This window comes from Myxocyprinus asiaticus, chromosome 26, assembly GCF_019703515.2.
Source record: "Myxocyprinus asiaticus isolate MX2 ecotype Aquarium Trade chromosome 26, UBuf_Myxa_2, whole genome shotgun sequence".
Lineage (NCBI taxonomy): Eukaryota > Metazoa > Chordata > Actinopteri > Cypriniformes > Catostomidae > Myxocyprinus > Myxocyprinus asiaticus.
The window spans coordinates 15,046,620-15,064,598 of record NC_059369.1 but is presented as its reverse complement, the minus strand read 5'-3'; the positions used below and the strand labels follow the sequence as shown (position 1 = coordinate 15,064,598).

General features: G+C 39.6%; 1 protein-coding gene across 1 annotated transcript in view; it reads left to right on the top strand.

Moving 5' to 3' along the window:
* LOC127417226 (spectrin beta chain, non-erythrocytic 4-like) overlaps window positions 1–17,979 on the top strand; it is a 140,678-nt gene that overhangs the window by 35,607 nt on the left and 87,092 nt on the right. Inside the window, exons 6-15 of the mRNA XM_051657081.1 lie at window positions 143–223; window positions 362–477; window positions 6,403–6,515; window positions 6,857–7,044; window positions 7,479–7,596; window positions 7,952–8,110; window positions 8,342–8,644; window positions 8,960–9,110; window positions 11,035–11,905; window positions 13,196–13,333. Coding sequence (XP_051513041.1) covers window positions 143–223; window positions 362–477; window positions 6,403–6,515; window positions 6,857–7,044; window positions 7,479–7,596; window positions 7,952–8,110; window positions 8,342–8,644; window positions 8,960–9,110; window positions 11,035–11,905; window positions 13,196–13,333 — 2,238 coding nt within the window. The remainder of the gene's footprint in view (window positions 1–142; window positions 224–361; window positions 478–6,402; window positions 6,516–6,856; window positions 7,045–7,478; window positions 7,597–7,951; window positions 8,111–8,341; window positions 8,645–8,959; window positions 9,111–11,034; window positions 11,906–13,195; window positions 13,334–17,979) is intronic.

The window sequence follows — 17,979 nt, the reverse complement described above, 5'->3', positions numbered from 1 at the left end:
TGTTTGTCAGTAGTCACAGCAATCATAAGGACAAGAGTTGCATATTTTCATATTTCTCACCATATTCTTGTGTGGAAATGCACTAATGTCCACAAATGTTCCTCCTCTTTATGCTTGAGACGTTTTATGTGCCTCGCCTCAGGTACCCTGAAGTTAACATTCACAACTTCACCACCTGCTGGAGGGATGGCCTGGCTTTCAATGCTCTCATTCACAGGCACAGGTTAGAGCTCAGACACACACGCAGAGACATGCTATACAAGTTAACACACACTCACCTGATACACCATACAGTTTCCTTTCTTACATGCCATTTTACATAACTATTCTCTGAGCTGATTGCTTCTGGCATGTTTTACAGACCTGATTTAATTGAATTCCACAAGTTGACCAGATCCAATGCAACACACAACCTCCAACAAGCCTTCAACATCGCTGAACAGAGTCTTGGACTCACTAAACTTCTAGATCCTGAAGGTAACAAACTAAATTTAGTTGATTGCAATGAGAACCTTATAGGTAGGTTCATATGTTATGGTGGCCCAGGGGTGCACACAGCAAAACAAAATAAGAAAAGCTCAAAATACAATGGAAATGAACCACAGCGCAATGGAATTTAGACGCAACACAACGAAAAGTCACATCACAATACAATTAAACCACAACCCAACAAATTTAAGCCACAACGTGACAAAATTAAAACACAACACAACTAAATTAAACCACAACACAACAAAATTAAGTCACAACACAATAAAATTAAACCACAACGTAACTAAAAAAAACACAGCACAACAATATTAAGTCACAAAACAATGTAATTAAGCCACTATACAGACAAAAAGCCACAGCAAAATCGAAATAAGCCACAACACGACATTTACTTTTCTGATAATTTTGTTGTGTTATGGCTTAATTTAATTTTGTTTTTATCTTTTATTTGCTTTGCTAATTTTGTTGGGTTGTGCACCCAAGGGCCACCGTACATGCATGATATTTCTTGATATCTAAATAGCCAACAGTGTTAATTTCGTTAATTAAATTACTAACCACAACACAACAAAATGAAACAACAACACAACAAATTTAAACCACAACACAACAAAATTAAACAACAATGCAACAAAATTAAACAACAATGCAACAAAATTAAACCACAGTGAAATTAAGCCACAACACGACAAAATTAAACCACAACACAACTAAATTAAGCCACAACACAATCAAATTACACCACAATGCAACAAAATTAAATCACAACACAATAAAATTAAACCACAACGCAATAAAATTAAACCACAATGCAACAAAATTAAACCACAACGCAACAAAATTAAGCCACAACACAACTAAATTAAGCCACAACACAACTAAATTAAGCCACAACGCAACAAAATTAAACCACAACGCAACAAAATTAAGCCACAATGCAACAAAAAGAAACCACAACACAACAAAATTAAACCACAACACAACAAAATTAAGCCACAACGCAACAAAATTAAGCCATAACGCAACAAAATTAAACCACAACACAACTAAATTAAACCACAATGCAACAAAATTAAGCCACAACGCAACTAAATTAAGCCACAACGCAACTAAATTAAGCCACAATGCAACTAAATTAAACCACAATGCAATAAAATTAAACCACAACGCAACAAAATTAAACCACAACGCAATCAAATTAAACCACAACGCAACAAAATTAAACCACAACGCAACAAAATAAACCATAACGCAACAAAATTAAGCAACAATGCAACAAAATTAAGCCACTACGCGACAAAATTAAACCACAACGCAACAAATTTAAGCCACAACGCAACAAAATTAAACCACAACACAACTAAATTAAACCACAACACAATCAAATTATACCACAATGCAACAAAATTAAGCCACAACACAATAAAATTAAACCACAACACAACTAAATTAAGCCACAACACAATCAAGTTACACAACAATGCAACAAAATTAAACCACAGCACAATGAAATTAAGCCACAACGCAACAAAATTAAGCCACAACACAACTAAATTGAGCCACAACACAATCAAGTTACACCACAATGCAACAAAATTAAACCACAACACAATGAAATTATGCCACAACGCAACAAAATTAAGCCACAACGCAACAAAATGAAACCACAACATAACTAAAAAAAACACAGCACAACAATATTAAGTCACAAAACAATGTAATTAAGCCACTATACAGACAAAAAGCCACAGCAAAATCGAAATAAGCCACAACACGACATTTACTTTTCTGATAATTTTGTTGTGTTATGGCTTAATTTAATTTTGTTTTTATCTTTTATTTGCTTTGCTAATTTTGTTGGGTTGTGCACCCAAGGGCCACCGTACATGCATGATATTTCTTGATATCTAAATAGCCAACAGTGTTAATTTCGTTAATTAAATTACTAACCACAACACAACAAAATGAAACAACAACACAACAAATTTAAACCACAACACAACAAAATTAAACAACAATGCAACAAAATTAAACAACAATGCAACAAAATTAAACCACAGTGAAATTAAGCCACAACACGACAAAATTAAACCACAACACAACTAAATTAAGCTACAACACAACAAAATTAAACCACAACACAATAAAATTATACCACAACACAACAAAATTAAACCACAACACAATAAAATTATACCACAACGCAACTAAATTAAGCCACAACACAATAAAATTAAACCACAACACAACTAAATTAAGCCACAACACAATCAAATTACACCACAATGCAACAAAATTAAATCACAACACAATAAAATTAAACCACAACGCAATAAAATTAAACCACAATGCAACAAAATTAAACCACAACGCAACAAAATTAAGCCACAACACAACTAAATTAAGCCACAACGCAACAAAATTAAACCACAACGCAACAAAATTAAGCCACAATGCAACAAAAAGAAACCACAACACAACAAAATTAAACCACAACACAACAAAATTAAGCCACAACGCAACAAAATTAAGCCATAACGCAACAAAATTAAACCACAACACAACTAAATTAAACCACAATGCAACAAAATTAAGCCACAACGCAACTAAATTAAGCCACAACGCAACTAAATTAAGCCACAATGCAACTAAATTAAACCACAACGCAATAAAATTAAACCACAACGCAACAAAATTAAACCACAACGCAATCAAATTAAACCACAACGCAACAAAATTAAACCACAACGCAACAAAATTAAGCCACAATGCAACAAAAAGAAACCACAACACAACAAAATTAAACCACAACACAACAAAATTAAGCCACAACGCAACAAAATTAAGCCATAACACAACTAAATTAAACCACAACACAATCAAATTATACCACAACACAACAAAATTAAGCCACAACGCAACAAAATTAAGCCATAACGCAACAAAATTAAACCACAACACAACTAAATTAAACCACAACGCAACAAAATTAAGCCACAAAGCAAATAAATTAAGCCACAACGCAACTAAATTAAGCCACAATGCAACTAAATTAAACCACAATGCAATAAAATTAAACCACAACGCAACAAAATTAAACCACAACGCAATCAAATTAAACCACAACGCAACAAAATTAAACCACAACGCAACAAAATAAACCATAACGCAACAAAATTAAGCAACAATGCAACAAAATTAAGCCACTACGCGACAAAATTAAACCACAACGCAACAAATTTAAGCCACAATGCAACAAAATTAAACCACAACACAACTAAATTAAACCACAACACAATCAAATTATACCACAATGCAACAAAATTAAGCCACAACACAATAAAATTAAACCACAACACAATCAAGTTACACAACAATGCAACAAAATTAAACCACAGCACAATGAAATTAAGCCACAACGCAACAAAATTAAGCCACAACACAACTAAATTGAGCCACAACACAATCAAGTTACACCACAATGCAACAAAATTAAACCACAACACAATGAAATTATGCCACAACGCAACAAAATTAAGCCACAACGCAACAAAATGAAACCACAACATAACTAAAAAAAACACAGCACAACAATATTAAGTCACAAAACAATGTAATTAAGCCACTATACAGACAAAAAGCCACAGCAAAATCGAAATAAGCCACAACACGACATTTACTTTTCTGATAATTTTGTTGTGTTATGGCTTAATTTAATTTTGTTTTTATCTATTATTTGCTCTGCTAATTTTGTTGGGTTGTGCACCCAAGGGCCACCGTACATGCATGATATTTCTTGATAACTAAATAGCCAACAGTGTTAATTTCATTAATTAAATTACTAACGAAAAGGTTTTTTGAATTATGCGAGCTATAACGAAGACGAGAAAAAAGACGCAACATGACGATAGTTAAACGATTTTAATTAAAACCTACTGTTGATGAAAATATGATGAGAAAAAATAATACTGCAAGATATTAACAGTGCACAAACAGATGGAGAAACATCTGTTTTTAGAAGAAGAAACATTTAGAAAGAATTGATTCATCTAACACAATAATCCAGTATGTAGGGGATTTCCCCACTGGAGATGAACAACGGCAAAATTAATTGCTTTACAAACAAGTTAATTACCTCACTCAATCTCATCCTTTTTATACATGAGATTAATCAGTATATCCACAACATATACACTATATTGCCAAAAGTATTCACTCACCCATCCAAATAATTTAATTCGGGTGTTCCAATCACTTCCATGGCCACAGGTGTATAAAATGAAGCACCTAGGCATGCAGACTGCTTCTACAAACATTTGTGAAAGAATGGGCCGCTCTCAGGAGCTCAGTGAATTCCAGCGTGGTACTGTGATAGGATGCCACCTGTGCAACAAGTCCAGTCGTGAAATTTCCTCGCTACTAAATATTCCACAGTCAACTGTCAGTGGTATTATAACAAAGTGGAAGCGATTGGGAATGACAGCAACTCAGCCACGAAGTGGTAGGCCACCTAAAATGACAGAGCGGGGTCAGCGGATGCTGAGGCGCATAATGCGCAGAGGTCGCCAACTTTCTGCAGAGTCAATCGCTACAGACCTCCAAAGTTCATGTGGCCTTCAGATTAGCTCAAGAACAGTGCGTAGAGAGCTTCATGGAATGGGTTTCCATGGCCGAGCAGCTGCATCCAAGCCATACATCACCAAGTGCAAAGCAAAGCGTCGGATGCAGTGGTGTAAAGCACGCCGCCACTGGACTCTAGAGCAGTGGAGACGCGTTCTCTGGAGTGACGAATCACGCTTCTCCATCTGGCAATCTGATGGACGAGTCTGGGTTTGGCGGTTGCCAGGAGAACGGTACTTGTCTGACTGCATTGTGCCAACTGTGAAGTTTGGTGGAGGGGGGATTATGGTGTGGGGTTGTTTTTCAGGAGCTGGGCTTGGCCCCTTAGTTCCAGTGAAAGGAACTCTGAATGCTTCAGCATACCAAGAGATTTTGGACAATTCCATGCTCCCAACTTTGTGGGAACAGTTTGGGGATGGCCCTTTCCTGTTCCAACATGACTGCGCACCAGTGCACAAAGCAAGGTCCATAAAGACATGGATGAGCGAGTTTGGTGTGGAAGAACTTGACTGGCCTGCACAGAGTCCTGACCTCAACCCGATAGAGCACCTTTGGGATGAATTAGAGCGAAGACTGCGAGCCAGGCCTTCTCGTCCAACATCAGTGTCTGACCTCACAAATGTGCTTCTGGAAGAATGGTCAGAAATTCCCATAAACACACTCCTAAACCTTGTGGAAAGCCTTCCCAGAAGAGTTGAAGCTGTTATAGCTGCAAAGGGTGGGCCGACGTCATATTAAACCCTATGGATTAAGAATGGGATGTCACTTAAGTTCATATGCGTCTAAAGGCAGATGAGTGAATACTTTTGGCAAAATAGTGTATGTAATATTGCAACTTGCATCTGCACAGACAATGAAGCGAATGAACTGGTGAACTTGAACTAAGTTACGTGCTAATCAGAATGCGTAACTTGTGTTGTGAATATGCTGTTTCCGTAAAAACCCACGAAACACAATGCAATATCCTAAACTGGCTAAAACATGGAAAATTAATAACAGTCTCTAAAGTATGAACTATTCAGAATACAATAATGAAAAAAAGCTAATACTTTAGTATATTCATGATATGCTATTACTTCAGGAGCTCAGTTTTTCGCAACAAGGACAGTTGTATATTGTTGTATCTTTTAGATGTTTAATACATGTTTTAAACTTTTTCATTTATTTGATTAAAATTTGATCTTTTACAATTTTTTCATTTTGCACATAATCATCATACAACATGTAATTGTTTACTAAAATTTTATGCCATTGTAGTCTGAAAAAAATAACCATTTTGTCCCAACACAGATGTAAACACAGAGAATCCAGATGAGAAGTCCATCATCACATATGTAGTATCCTACTACCATTACTTCTCCAAAATGAAGGCACTTATTGTAGAAGGGAAGAGGATCGGCAAGGTGAGAGTTTTTTTTTTTTTGCACACCAACCTGAAATCAAAATGTATTTATTTTCTGTGTGCTCCTGGTCTTATGGTGCATGATTCATCAGCTCATATTATTCTAAAGAAAATTTTTTGTTCTTGTAATCTTTGTATATAAATGTAAAAACTTGCAAACGACTCTGAAACAACTTTCCTTTTCCACTGATGTTACCTTGGCCAGCTGGGCTATTGGATAATGTATACCATTTAAACACTAATAGTTCTTTATGCACTGTTTTTAGTCATAGTCAACATACTCTGGTCAAAATCAAGCATGGCTTTGGTATGTAAACTTTTCATCTCTGCCCTTCTCTCTAGGTGCTAGACAATGCTATTGAAGTTGACAAAATAATTCGGCGTTATGAGGCTTTAGCGTCTGACCTGTTGGAGTGGATCGAGAGAACCATAAGCATCATTAGCAACCAGAAGTTTGCTAACTCGCTATCTGGTGTTCAGCAACAACTTCAAGCGTTTACCACCTACTGCACCATCGAGAAGCCCATCAAGTAAGAGAGAATAAATGAAACAGAACTTTTCACATTGTATTGGAACCTCTTTCAGCCTGATGTGCCGATGTCTATTGGACTCCTTTGCCTTGTATGTTGTGCTGTTTTTAAAGATCTGAGTGACCTGTTAATTACATTAGTCCATTTGGCATCAAAACTTGTTAATACCATTTTGTTCATCAAATAATCAAGGAATGTGCTGAAACTTTGACATGAGACAACTGTTACTTCCACTGCAATACAGCTTGTTTTACAACTACTGACCTACTCACATACAGTTTGCTATGTGGTTGGGTCTGAAAAAGTAAGTGTATGTGCTGTTGGGCTGTTTTAATGGAAACACATAGGGAGTGTTAGGAAAGGAATTTTTAAGATAGATGCTGATCATTTTTGTGCTTATTTGTGACATGGATGCATGTCCTGTGTTTTTCCAGGTTCCAGGAGAAAGGAAATCTGGAGGTGCTGCTTTTCACCATCCAAAGTAAGCTCAGAGCTAACAATCAGAAGCCATATGTGCCTCATGACGGGAAACTGATCTCAGACATCAATAAGGTAGTACAGTTTAGTTAATGTGTCTTTCAACTGGATTCAAAGTCAGACAAAGCTGCATTTGAACTATATAATGCTTTTAATTTTTGCTGCTTTTAATTGGCAATCAATCAGTACAAGATGGTTTTCATCACTATTTACAATAATGATTAATCTTAAAAGTCTTAAAACAGGCTTCATTTTGTTATGCTAAATATGTATGTTAAATGTAATTTTTTTGTAGAAATATGATGATAGATGCACCCTACTAATTACTGTAGAAAGACTTTATTTTTAAAATCTCTTAATATTTTTTATAATTTTTTTTTATCTGGATTAATGAACGACAATAATAAACTTGAGGTTTGTCTCATGAAAGGCCTGGGAGAGATTAGAGAAGGCGGAGCATGAGAGGGGCGTGGCTCTTAGAAAAGAGCTGATTCGTCAGGAAAAGCTTGAACTTCTTGCTCAAAGATTTGACCATAAGACCAACATGAGGCAGGCTTGGCTAAATGAAAACCAACGTCTCGTCTCACAGGCAAGTAGAACAGGACAAATGAAACTTATGTGTTATATTTAGGCTCCACTGATTATTCAACACATTTGCATCAAAACACTGAGGATCAACAAACCTTTGCAAATCACTGCATGTTTAAGACACATTCTGTCCTTATAAAGCCTAAAAACATTCCTCAATACAACTCATACTTTCAGTTGTTTAGTTTGATTTGTATCGTTTCAAGTACTTCAAACCTGTGCTTTTTCTCAGGATAACTTCGGCTATGACCTGCCAGCGGTAGAAGCTGCCATGAAGAAACATGAGGCGATTGAAGCAGACATCTTGTCGTATGAGGAGCGCATCACTGTGGTGGTGGAGCTGGCTTGTGAGATGGAGTCTGAGGGCTACTATGACATCCGTCGTATCTCAGCACGCAAAGAAAACATCCTCGGCCAGTGGAGTCTTCTGAAGGAGCTGGTGGTGGGACGCAAAGCCCGTCTGGAGAAGAACCTGGCCCTACAGAAGACCTTCCAAGAGATGGTCTACATGATCGATTGGATGGAGGAAATGCAGGTCGGCTGGCTGGTTTTTAGTGGTTTATGATCTCAATATGCTTTGTTATCATTGCACATATACACAGAAACATACAGTGCACTTCAAAAATTCATGTTCTTACTTAGTATTTTGTCTTGTTTACCAGTTAAAATATCTAATCATTTAAAAAAAAAAAACAAGAAACATTTACTAGGGAAGCAAAATGACATAAGATATTTTAGATATTAACAATAGCCTTTTCTTTATAGCATTCATTTTTTGTGCGTTCAATATCAAGAAGACTAGATCAAACGAAGAGCCTCTCTTGACCAAAGTGCCATATTCTCACTCCAGGTTAAGCTTCTCTCTAAGGACTATGGTAAACACCTTCTTGAGGTGGAGGACATGCTCCAGAAACAAAGTTTACAGGAGGCGGACATCACAATACAGGCTGATAGAGTTCAAACGCTCAACACTGCAGCTCTCAAATTTACCACAATTGAAGGTAAGATGAGGGACACTGTCTGGGGTCAAGACATGATGACAGATTATGGACATTACTGGGTGTGTTTCTTCCAATGAGATGTCCGGAGACCTCTGCAGGGTAGAGTGTGTAAAATAATTGGAACTTTCAAAATGTGCCACAATAGGGCCAGAATAGATTTGCGCTCTTTTGAGTGTACACTTGGTTAAATGGAATAGTTCACCTAAAAATGGAAATTCTCATGTACTCACCCTTATGTCACTTCAAACCTGTATGACTTTCTTCTGCGAAACACAAAAGGAAAATGTGCAAAAGGAAGAGCTAAATGTTCATGCTGCTCATTTCCATGCAATGAAAGCATCCACTGACTGGGGCTGTTAAGCTCCAAAATGGAAAAAAAAAAGCACTATTAAATTACAATACAAGTAGTCCGTACAACTCTTGTGCTGTATTTCAAGACTTCTGAAGCAATATGGTAGTTTTGTGTGAGGAAACAGATTCCAATGGTGCTAAACATCAACATTTTTGCAAGTCTCGTAGCTAATTGCAATGACCAAGTTTGAATAAGCACAAGTGCGAATGAGATTTGAGAACGGGCAAGACTTTCAGTGAATAACCACTTCTTTTCAACAGTCTTTTCCACACATGAAGCTATCGTATCATTTGGATTACACCAAACAAGATGTATGGATGACATTTCTGGTTGTTTAATGGTGCGTTTTTATCCTGCCTCTGATCACTGTACGCTTTTATTATATGGAAAAGAGCAGCATGAAAATTCTGCTAAACATATCCTTTTGTTTAATGGAAGTTTTATGGGTTTGGAATGAGTGACATATACTGTATGTATAATTTATAAAAAATATATATATTGTATTTGCAGTTTGGGGTAGGAGCGGATAACACATAATCTGGATTGTGAAATCAGATTAGGAAAATCAAGTACTTGTAATAAGATTATATAACATTTTGAAATATGTGTAGTCAGAGTACTCTTACTTTTTATGGATTACATGTTTACATTTTTGATTACATTACCATTACCAGTCAGCCAATGGCAAAAACTAGTGTGAGATTTACTGAGCCAGAGCCTGAAATACATGCAAATTACAAACAGTCCGACATTTATTTGTGCATTAATCTAAAAACTTCATTTGAAAAAAACAGAACTCATATGCCCTGTGTGTATTAGTGGATTGTGTTGTGAGCTTTAAGTGCAGTGTATTGATTTTGGTACATGAAAATACTGTATGGCTTGATGATACATAAAACGGAGTGTCTATTTGCACCCCGGTGTAAATAGCATCTGCCACACAGTGCAGCTATTTGCACCCCAATAGTCAGGTGGAACCACAGAAATATAAGACAAACTAAGGGGTTTAGGGGTAGAGGTTCATGTAGTGTGTCCATGGGACTCTAAATAAACACAATAAACACACTGTAGTGATGCCCATACTGTATGTTAGTATTTAAATATGGGTGCAAATAGTATCTACTATTATTTGCGCCAGGGTTGGTGTGCAAGTAATATCTGCCACTATTTGCACTGGGGTGTAAATAACATATACCATTATTTGCACCAGGGTGCAAATAGCATCTGCCTACATAAAATTGTTACTAAACAAATGCTGAACTGTTTGTACAGTATTTGCACCCTGCATAGAATATAATGTGTTTCAAACAAGACTATGTTCACTTGCGGATAATTCCAGACACTCTTCTGTAAAAACACAAGGTGTAAACTATCATTTCAGAGGTGTCAGTAATGCACAATTTTGTTATTTCGCACCATGCGAGTGCACTTTGGCCCATGGCAGAATCACTATTCATCAAATCCTTTGCTCGTATTCTTAGCCATTTACAGAAATATACTACAGATAACAATTTTGAATACTTTGTGATGTTGATCTTTACCAATTTTATCTTTCCTCTTTGTCTTGCTCAGGTTACCAGCCGTGTGACCCTCAGGTCATTTGTAACCGGGTCAGCCATGTGAACACCTGCCTGGAAGAGTTAAAGCAACTGGCTGCAAAGCGACGCTCAGAGCTGGAAGATTCATGCGAATTATGGGCCTTTTTCCAAGAGGTGGAGGAATCAGAGGCCTGGATCCGGGAAAAGACCTCTATTTTGGCCAACCAGAGCTGTGGAAAAGACCTGAGCAGTGTTCTGCGACTGCTGCACAAGCACAAAACTTTGGCTGGAGAACTGCTGGCCCGCCGAGCCCTGCTTCAGCAGACCATGAAGAATGGCAAGCAGATCCTCACCCAGAAGAGCTTCGGTACAGCAGGAATACAAGAGCGACTGATGGAGGCCAAGGCGGAGTGGAAGAGACTGGAAGACCAGGCTGCACAGAGGCTGTGTAACCTACAAGAGGCGCTAGATTTTTTTCAATTCAGCACAGAGACGGACGATCTGCTAGCTTGGCTTCAAGATGCCTACCGGCTTGTTTCCAGCGAGGACTTTGGACACGATGAGTACTCTACGCAGTCGCTCCTTAAAAAGCACAGAGGTGTGCGAGACAGTATTGACAAACACCGCGTGCAAGTAGTGGGCCTTCGAAAACACATGGTTGGTCTGCCATTGCATTATCGGGAGCTGGATGAGGTGCGAGCACGAATGGCCGAAACAGAGCAGCTCTACACAGAGGTGGCTGAAGTCGCCGTGTTGCGGCAGCAGTGGTTGCATGACGCGCTGGCTGTGTATCGCATGTTTAGCGAGGTGAATGCCTGTGAGGTGTGGATCGATGAGAAGGAGCAGTGGCTGAATAAAATGGATGTTCCAGAGAGACTAGAAGATGTGGAGGTGGTGGCACACAGGTAGGAGATCATTGGTTTCTTGACTTCAGTGGCCCCAAAAAACTATTTGGAATCTTAACAGGATGGTTCACCCAGAAAATTCTGTCTTTACTTGCTCACCTTAATATTGCTCCAAACCTATATGCTTTTGAAGAAATTTGAAGAATCTTCACACAGCTTTTTGCCATATAATGGACCCTTTTCACTGTGATGAATCATTTGCATCAAATGTCCAAAGTATATTTCGGTTCGCTTAGCGACCTACGGGAGTGACACTGCACTGCAAAATAGTTGCTTTCTACTCCGTACTTTTGTCATGTTTTCCAGTAAAATTATCTAAACATCTTTAAAACAATATACATGTACTTGACAAGGTAAAGGTTAAGGTCAATTTATTTCTAGTGCACAAGTATATAAAAAAAAGTGCTGTACATACACAAAATTTTTTTTTTTTAAAGATTTACGCATCAATTTCAGAACAAAATTCCATCTAATTGAATTGAGTAATCTTTAATAAAATAAATTAAAAAACTAAATATTTTTTATTAATTATTAAAGTTTTAGTCATTAATTTTGTTAAACAGTACACAATTAAATTTGATGGAATTTTGTTATAAATTTGAAATGCATAAATCTTAAAAATAGGCTAAAATATTTTTTTGTGTAGGCAATAATAATAATAATAATAAAAATAAAACAATAAAATGCAGAAAAAAATGAATAGCCAAACAGAGAAAAAAAGCAACATACTATTTACTTTTACTCAATGGCCAGACTCAAAGGCCAATGAGTCCTAAGACGTTATTTGAAAATGTCAAGACTTGACAAGTAAAATTATAAGATATTATGTCATATCTTCATAGAAATTTTACTAAATTTAGTGGGGTTTATGCTTAAAACAAGAAAAACTATTTGCTAATAGGATATGAAAAAAATAACATAATTCAAAGGGAAAACAAGTTGATTTTTCTTACTCCATTGGCATATTGTTTTTCTTGTTGCATGCAAAAACCTTTTTAAATTTTGCTAGATTTCTCTGAAAACAAATATATATATATATATATATATATATATATAATTTTTTTTGTTTTGTTTTTTTACTGGAAGACAAGAGAAAAATTTTAAGTAAAAGAAACATGATTTTTGCAGGTTACATAATGTCTTGGCAACACTAAAATCCTCTGAGGAAGAGCTAAATTCCTGGAGGAAAAAAAAAACATAACGTAGTGTTAAATTGGACTGTTTACAGTGATTTACTATTATAATATAGTATATAGTGGGAAGTAACTCGCACATCTCTCTGTATGTTAGGTTTGAGAGCTTGGACCAGGAGATGAACAGCCTGATGGGCAGAATACTGGATGTCAATCAGATCGTCCAGCAGCTTTTAGACAGCGGCCACCCCAGTTCCACTGAAGTCAGGGGATGTCAAGACCACCTGAACAGCAGGTAACACCAACCACATCAAGCAACCTATTTAACAATATAGTTAGTTTAAAACAAAAAATGACAATTAATTATTAAAATTTTTACATATCTCTATTCAAATATCTCTGGCCAGTTTTTCTGTTTTTTATTTGTTTCTTACCCTGGTATGTGTTACTAAGTTGACTTTCCTTACCCTGATATGTATTTGTTTTCAATTTGATTACATTTTTTTATAATTTTGAAATTGTTTCATCCAGAAAACCCTGCACATTTCTGATACTGCTTTTGTTTATCACGTAATACATGGCTCTACATTGGCATCTATAGAAAATGGGCTGCTGGTTTCACATGCTTTCACTGAAACTAGCAAGCTTTGATGGATGTGTGAAAACTCCAGTGATCTGTTTTAGGCTGATCCTGGCATAAATAGCCTCTAACAGTGTGCTGCCATCTGCTGTGGCTGCCACATACAGTGCACTCCTGGCCCAGCTCAAAAGAGCATATTATGGGCCGTACCCGAACACATGCACTCTGTAGTATTCAAGCTGTAGTATTATTTATATATAGCCAGGGGCTATACGGCAATTCCCCCAGTGGATAAGGTGCTCGCGGTGCACCTATGCCCGCAGAGCGCCGCCACCCGGCGCGGATGCCCTAAGATCCCGTCCAAGCCCTGTAGGCTCACGTCGTCCCTGAAGGCTAAAGCCTACAGCGCTGTTGGACAAGCCGCCTCTGCCCTGCACGCCATGGCTCTTCTGCAGGTCCACCAAGCCAAGGTGTTGAAAGAACTGCACGAGGGTAGTTCCGCACCAGATTTGATACAGGAGCTGCGCTCCGCGACCGACCTCGCTCTCCAAGCGACGAAGGTCACGGCGCGGTCTCTCGGGCGGACGATGGCCACGCTAGTGGTCCAGGAGCGCCATCTTTGGCTCAACCTGGTCGAGATGGGTGAGGCCAACAAGACACGGTTTCTTGCTGCCCCCTTTTCCCAGGCTGGCCTATTCGGCGACACTGTCGAGGACTTTGCCCAGCAGTTCTCGGCGGTGAAGCAGCAGACGGAGGCAATCCGGCACATCCTGCCCCGGCACGGCTCAAGATCCCGCACCTCGTCTGCTCGTCGCCAAGGACGTCCCCCTGCAGTGACTGCACCGGCTCCGCCACAGCTCGCCCCTTCAGCCCGGCCCCGGCGTGGAGCCCACCGCAGGAAGCAGACGCCACCCATCTCACAGTCACCGCCTAAGAACCCACGAAGGTCGTCAAAGTACCGCTGAGACGGGCGACCCAGGGACGAGGGAACCCACTTACCTGGAGCTGGTAAGAAGACCACTCCATCCCCCGGTGGAGGGCCAGGCGGAAAATCTTTTGTTGCCTTTTGTTTGATTTCGCCTCATGCCCAAGTGGCTGCGGTACCCAACAGTTCAACAAAAGAGCGGCTTCCTTCCTCCCTGGGTCACATACCCGGTGTGCATGGTCATCATCACAACTACCGCCCACGGGTTTTTTCTTGCAGGATTGGCGCTCCAGCGGTGGTCTTTCCGCCCCTGAGCGCCCAGCTGTGGCACACAGCCGCCCCCGATGTGGCAGTCTCCACGGGTTACGAGGACAGGCCTCTTCCTCCCCCGTCCCAGGCTGTTCTGGGGGTGGTCACAAGGAGCCATGTAAGTGCTTCGATGTCCCTAGACTCAGCGCGACCACGACATGGTGTGGCACCTCGAGCTCCACACCGCCACGAGGCCCCACCTGCCGGTACGTCCGACGACGTTGTCCCCTTGGTCCCCCTTGCGCGGAACTTGGACGCATGTCTTGTGCTTTTCAGTCCGTCGCGATGGCTGATCCGGACCGTCTGACTCAGCTACGCGATTCAGTTCGCCAGGCGCCCGCCCAGGTTCAGCGGTATTCACTTCATCTTGGTCGAGTGAAAACGCTGCTACCTTGCACGCAGAGATCGCTACCCTCCTACGGAAGGGCGCAATAGAACCTGTCCCTCCAGCCGAGATGAAGAAGGGGTTTTATAGCCCCTACTTCGTACCGAACAAAAGGCGGTGGGTTGCGGCCAATCTTGGACCTGCGAGTACTGAACTGGGCCTTACACAGACTCCCGTTCAAGATGCTGACGCAAAAACGCATTCTGGCGAGCGTCCGGCATCAAGATTGGTTCGCAGCGGTAGACCTGAAGGATGCGTACTTCCACGTCTCGTCCACCTGTGCCCGTCCGAATCGACTGCCCGGGATGTGAGTGGCTCGCAGCGACTTAAAGTGCTGCTGACTCCAGAGGAGGAGACGGCGGGCGAGTTGTGACATACAACGAGAGTGCAGACCACCTTGTCGGTTGACATATGCTACCATTGCCGTGTTGTCTGTCCGAACTAATATGTGCTTGCCCTGGATCTCTTGATACCAAGCCAAGGTCAGGTAGACCAAGAAAGATTTCAGCCACAACTGCCAGAAGAATTGTTCGGGATACAAAAAAAACCCCACAGGTAACCTCGGGAGAAATACAGGCTGCTCTGGAAAAAGACTGTGTGGTTGTTTCAAGGAGCACAATACGACGATACATGAACAAAAATGAGCTGCATGGTCGAGTTGCCACAAAAAAGCCTGGTTACAATATGCCTGACAACACCTTGACACGCCTCATAGCTTCTGTCACACTGTAATTTGGAGTGTCGAGACCAAAATTGAGCTTTATGGCCACAACCATAAGCGCTATGTTTGGAGAGGGGTCAACAAGGCCTATAGTGAAAAGAATACCATCCCCACTGTGAAGCATGGTGGTGGCTCACTGATGTTTTGGGGGTGTGTGAGCTCTAAACGCATGGGGAATCTTGTGAAAATGGATGGCAAGATGAATGCAGCATGTTATCAGAATATACTGGCAGACAATTTGCATTCTTCTGCACGAAAGCTGCGCATGGGACGCTCTTGGACTTTCCAGCACGACAATGATCCTAAGCACAAGGCCAAGTTGACCCTCCAGTGGTTACAGCAGAAAAAGGTGAAGGTTCTGGAGTGGCCATCACAGTCTCCTGACCTTAATATCATCGAGCCACTCTGGGGAGATCTCAAATGTGCGGTTCATGCAAGACGACCAAAGACTTTGCATGACTTGGAGGCATTTGTCAAGACGAATGGGCAGCTATACCACCTGCAAGAATTTGGGGCCTAGACAACTATTATAGACAACTAAATAGACAAGTATTACAAAAGACTGCACGCTGTCATTGAGGCTAAAGGGGGCAATACACAGTATTAAGGACTAAGGGTATGCAGACTTTTGAACAGAGGTCATTTCATTTTTTCTTTGGTGCCATGTTTTGTTTTATGATTGTGTAATTCTGTTATAACCTACAGTTGAATATGAATCCCATAAGAAATAAAATAAATGTGTTTTGCCTGCTCACTCATATTTTCTTTAAAAATGGTACATATATTACCAATTCTTCAAGGGTATGCAAACTTTTGAGCACAACTGTATGTGTTGTATTTTCTCTGTCAGCCTCTCTGGGACTGTTGGGTCTCATCCAGCTCGCTTCTTTCTCATTGTTCATTGTTTTGTATTAAATATTTGTTAAATGTTTCTCTTCTTAATGTTTTATGTTTAATTTCTGTACAGCGTCCTTGAGCTTTGGAAATGTGCTTTGCAAAATAAATGTATTACTATTAATAATCATACTGATCTACTTTCACACAAATCATGGCTAGTAATAAAAGTGATCGATAGCTCTTTGATATCATATGCTGGTGGAATCTCCAAACTGCAAAAGCAGGAACTGAGTATAGACTTTGTGCCAAGATTAGAAGTGGTTCTCAGAAAAATAGCAAATTGCGCTTTGCGCCACTTCATTCACATACAATACACCCACAGTTTGCGTGCATGCACCCACATATAGCGAAAGCTCCCACCCACAACCACTTTCGCTTTGCACTGGCACGAAATCTGCACTTATAATTAGCGGTCTCACAACAATAGATAAGATATAGAATAGATAATAGATAAGACATAGCGTACAGTCTTTGCCTTTAGCGCTGCACCTAGCACAGCCATAAAAATAGAGCCCTTAAAGAGATAGTTCACCCAAAAATGAAAATTCTCTCATTTTTTACTCACCTTCATGCCATCCCAGATGTGTATGACTTTCTTTCTTTCAATCTGCAGAACACAAATGGAGATTTTTAGCAGAATATTTCAGCTCTGTAGGTCAATACAATACAAATGAATGGGTGCCAAAAATGTTACTCTCCAAAAGCACATAAAGGCAGCATAAAAGTTATCCATATGACTCCAGTGTCTTAATCCATATTTTCAGAAGTGATGTGTTAAGTGTGGGTGAGAAACTGATCAATATTTAAATCCTTTTATGCTAGAAATTCTTGTCCTTGCCCAGTAGGGGGTGTATGCATGATGAATGTGAATCACCAAAAACTTTTTTTGTTAAGCTTAAAGGTGCACTCAGTAATTTTTTCCTCATTAAAAAAGTTTTACTCCGAAAGAAATGAATTGCGATTTTGAAACATATGCATAAAATCATCACCACTCACATGAGATGAGGACTCTAGTCATATCAGTAACCTTATAAAAGCTGTTTTATTCTACATGGAGAGGGTCTATTCATGGGGGCTGCCATTTTAGAATCACATGACCAGCTGAATACTACTCGCTTAATCTC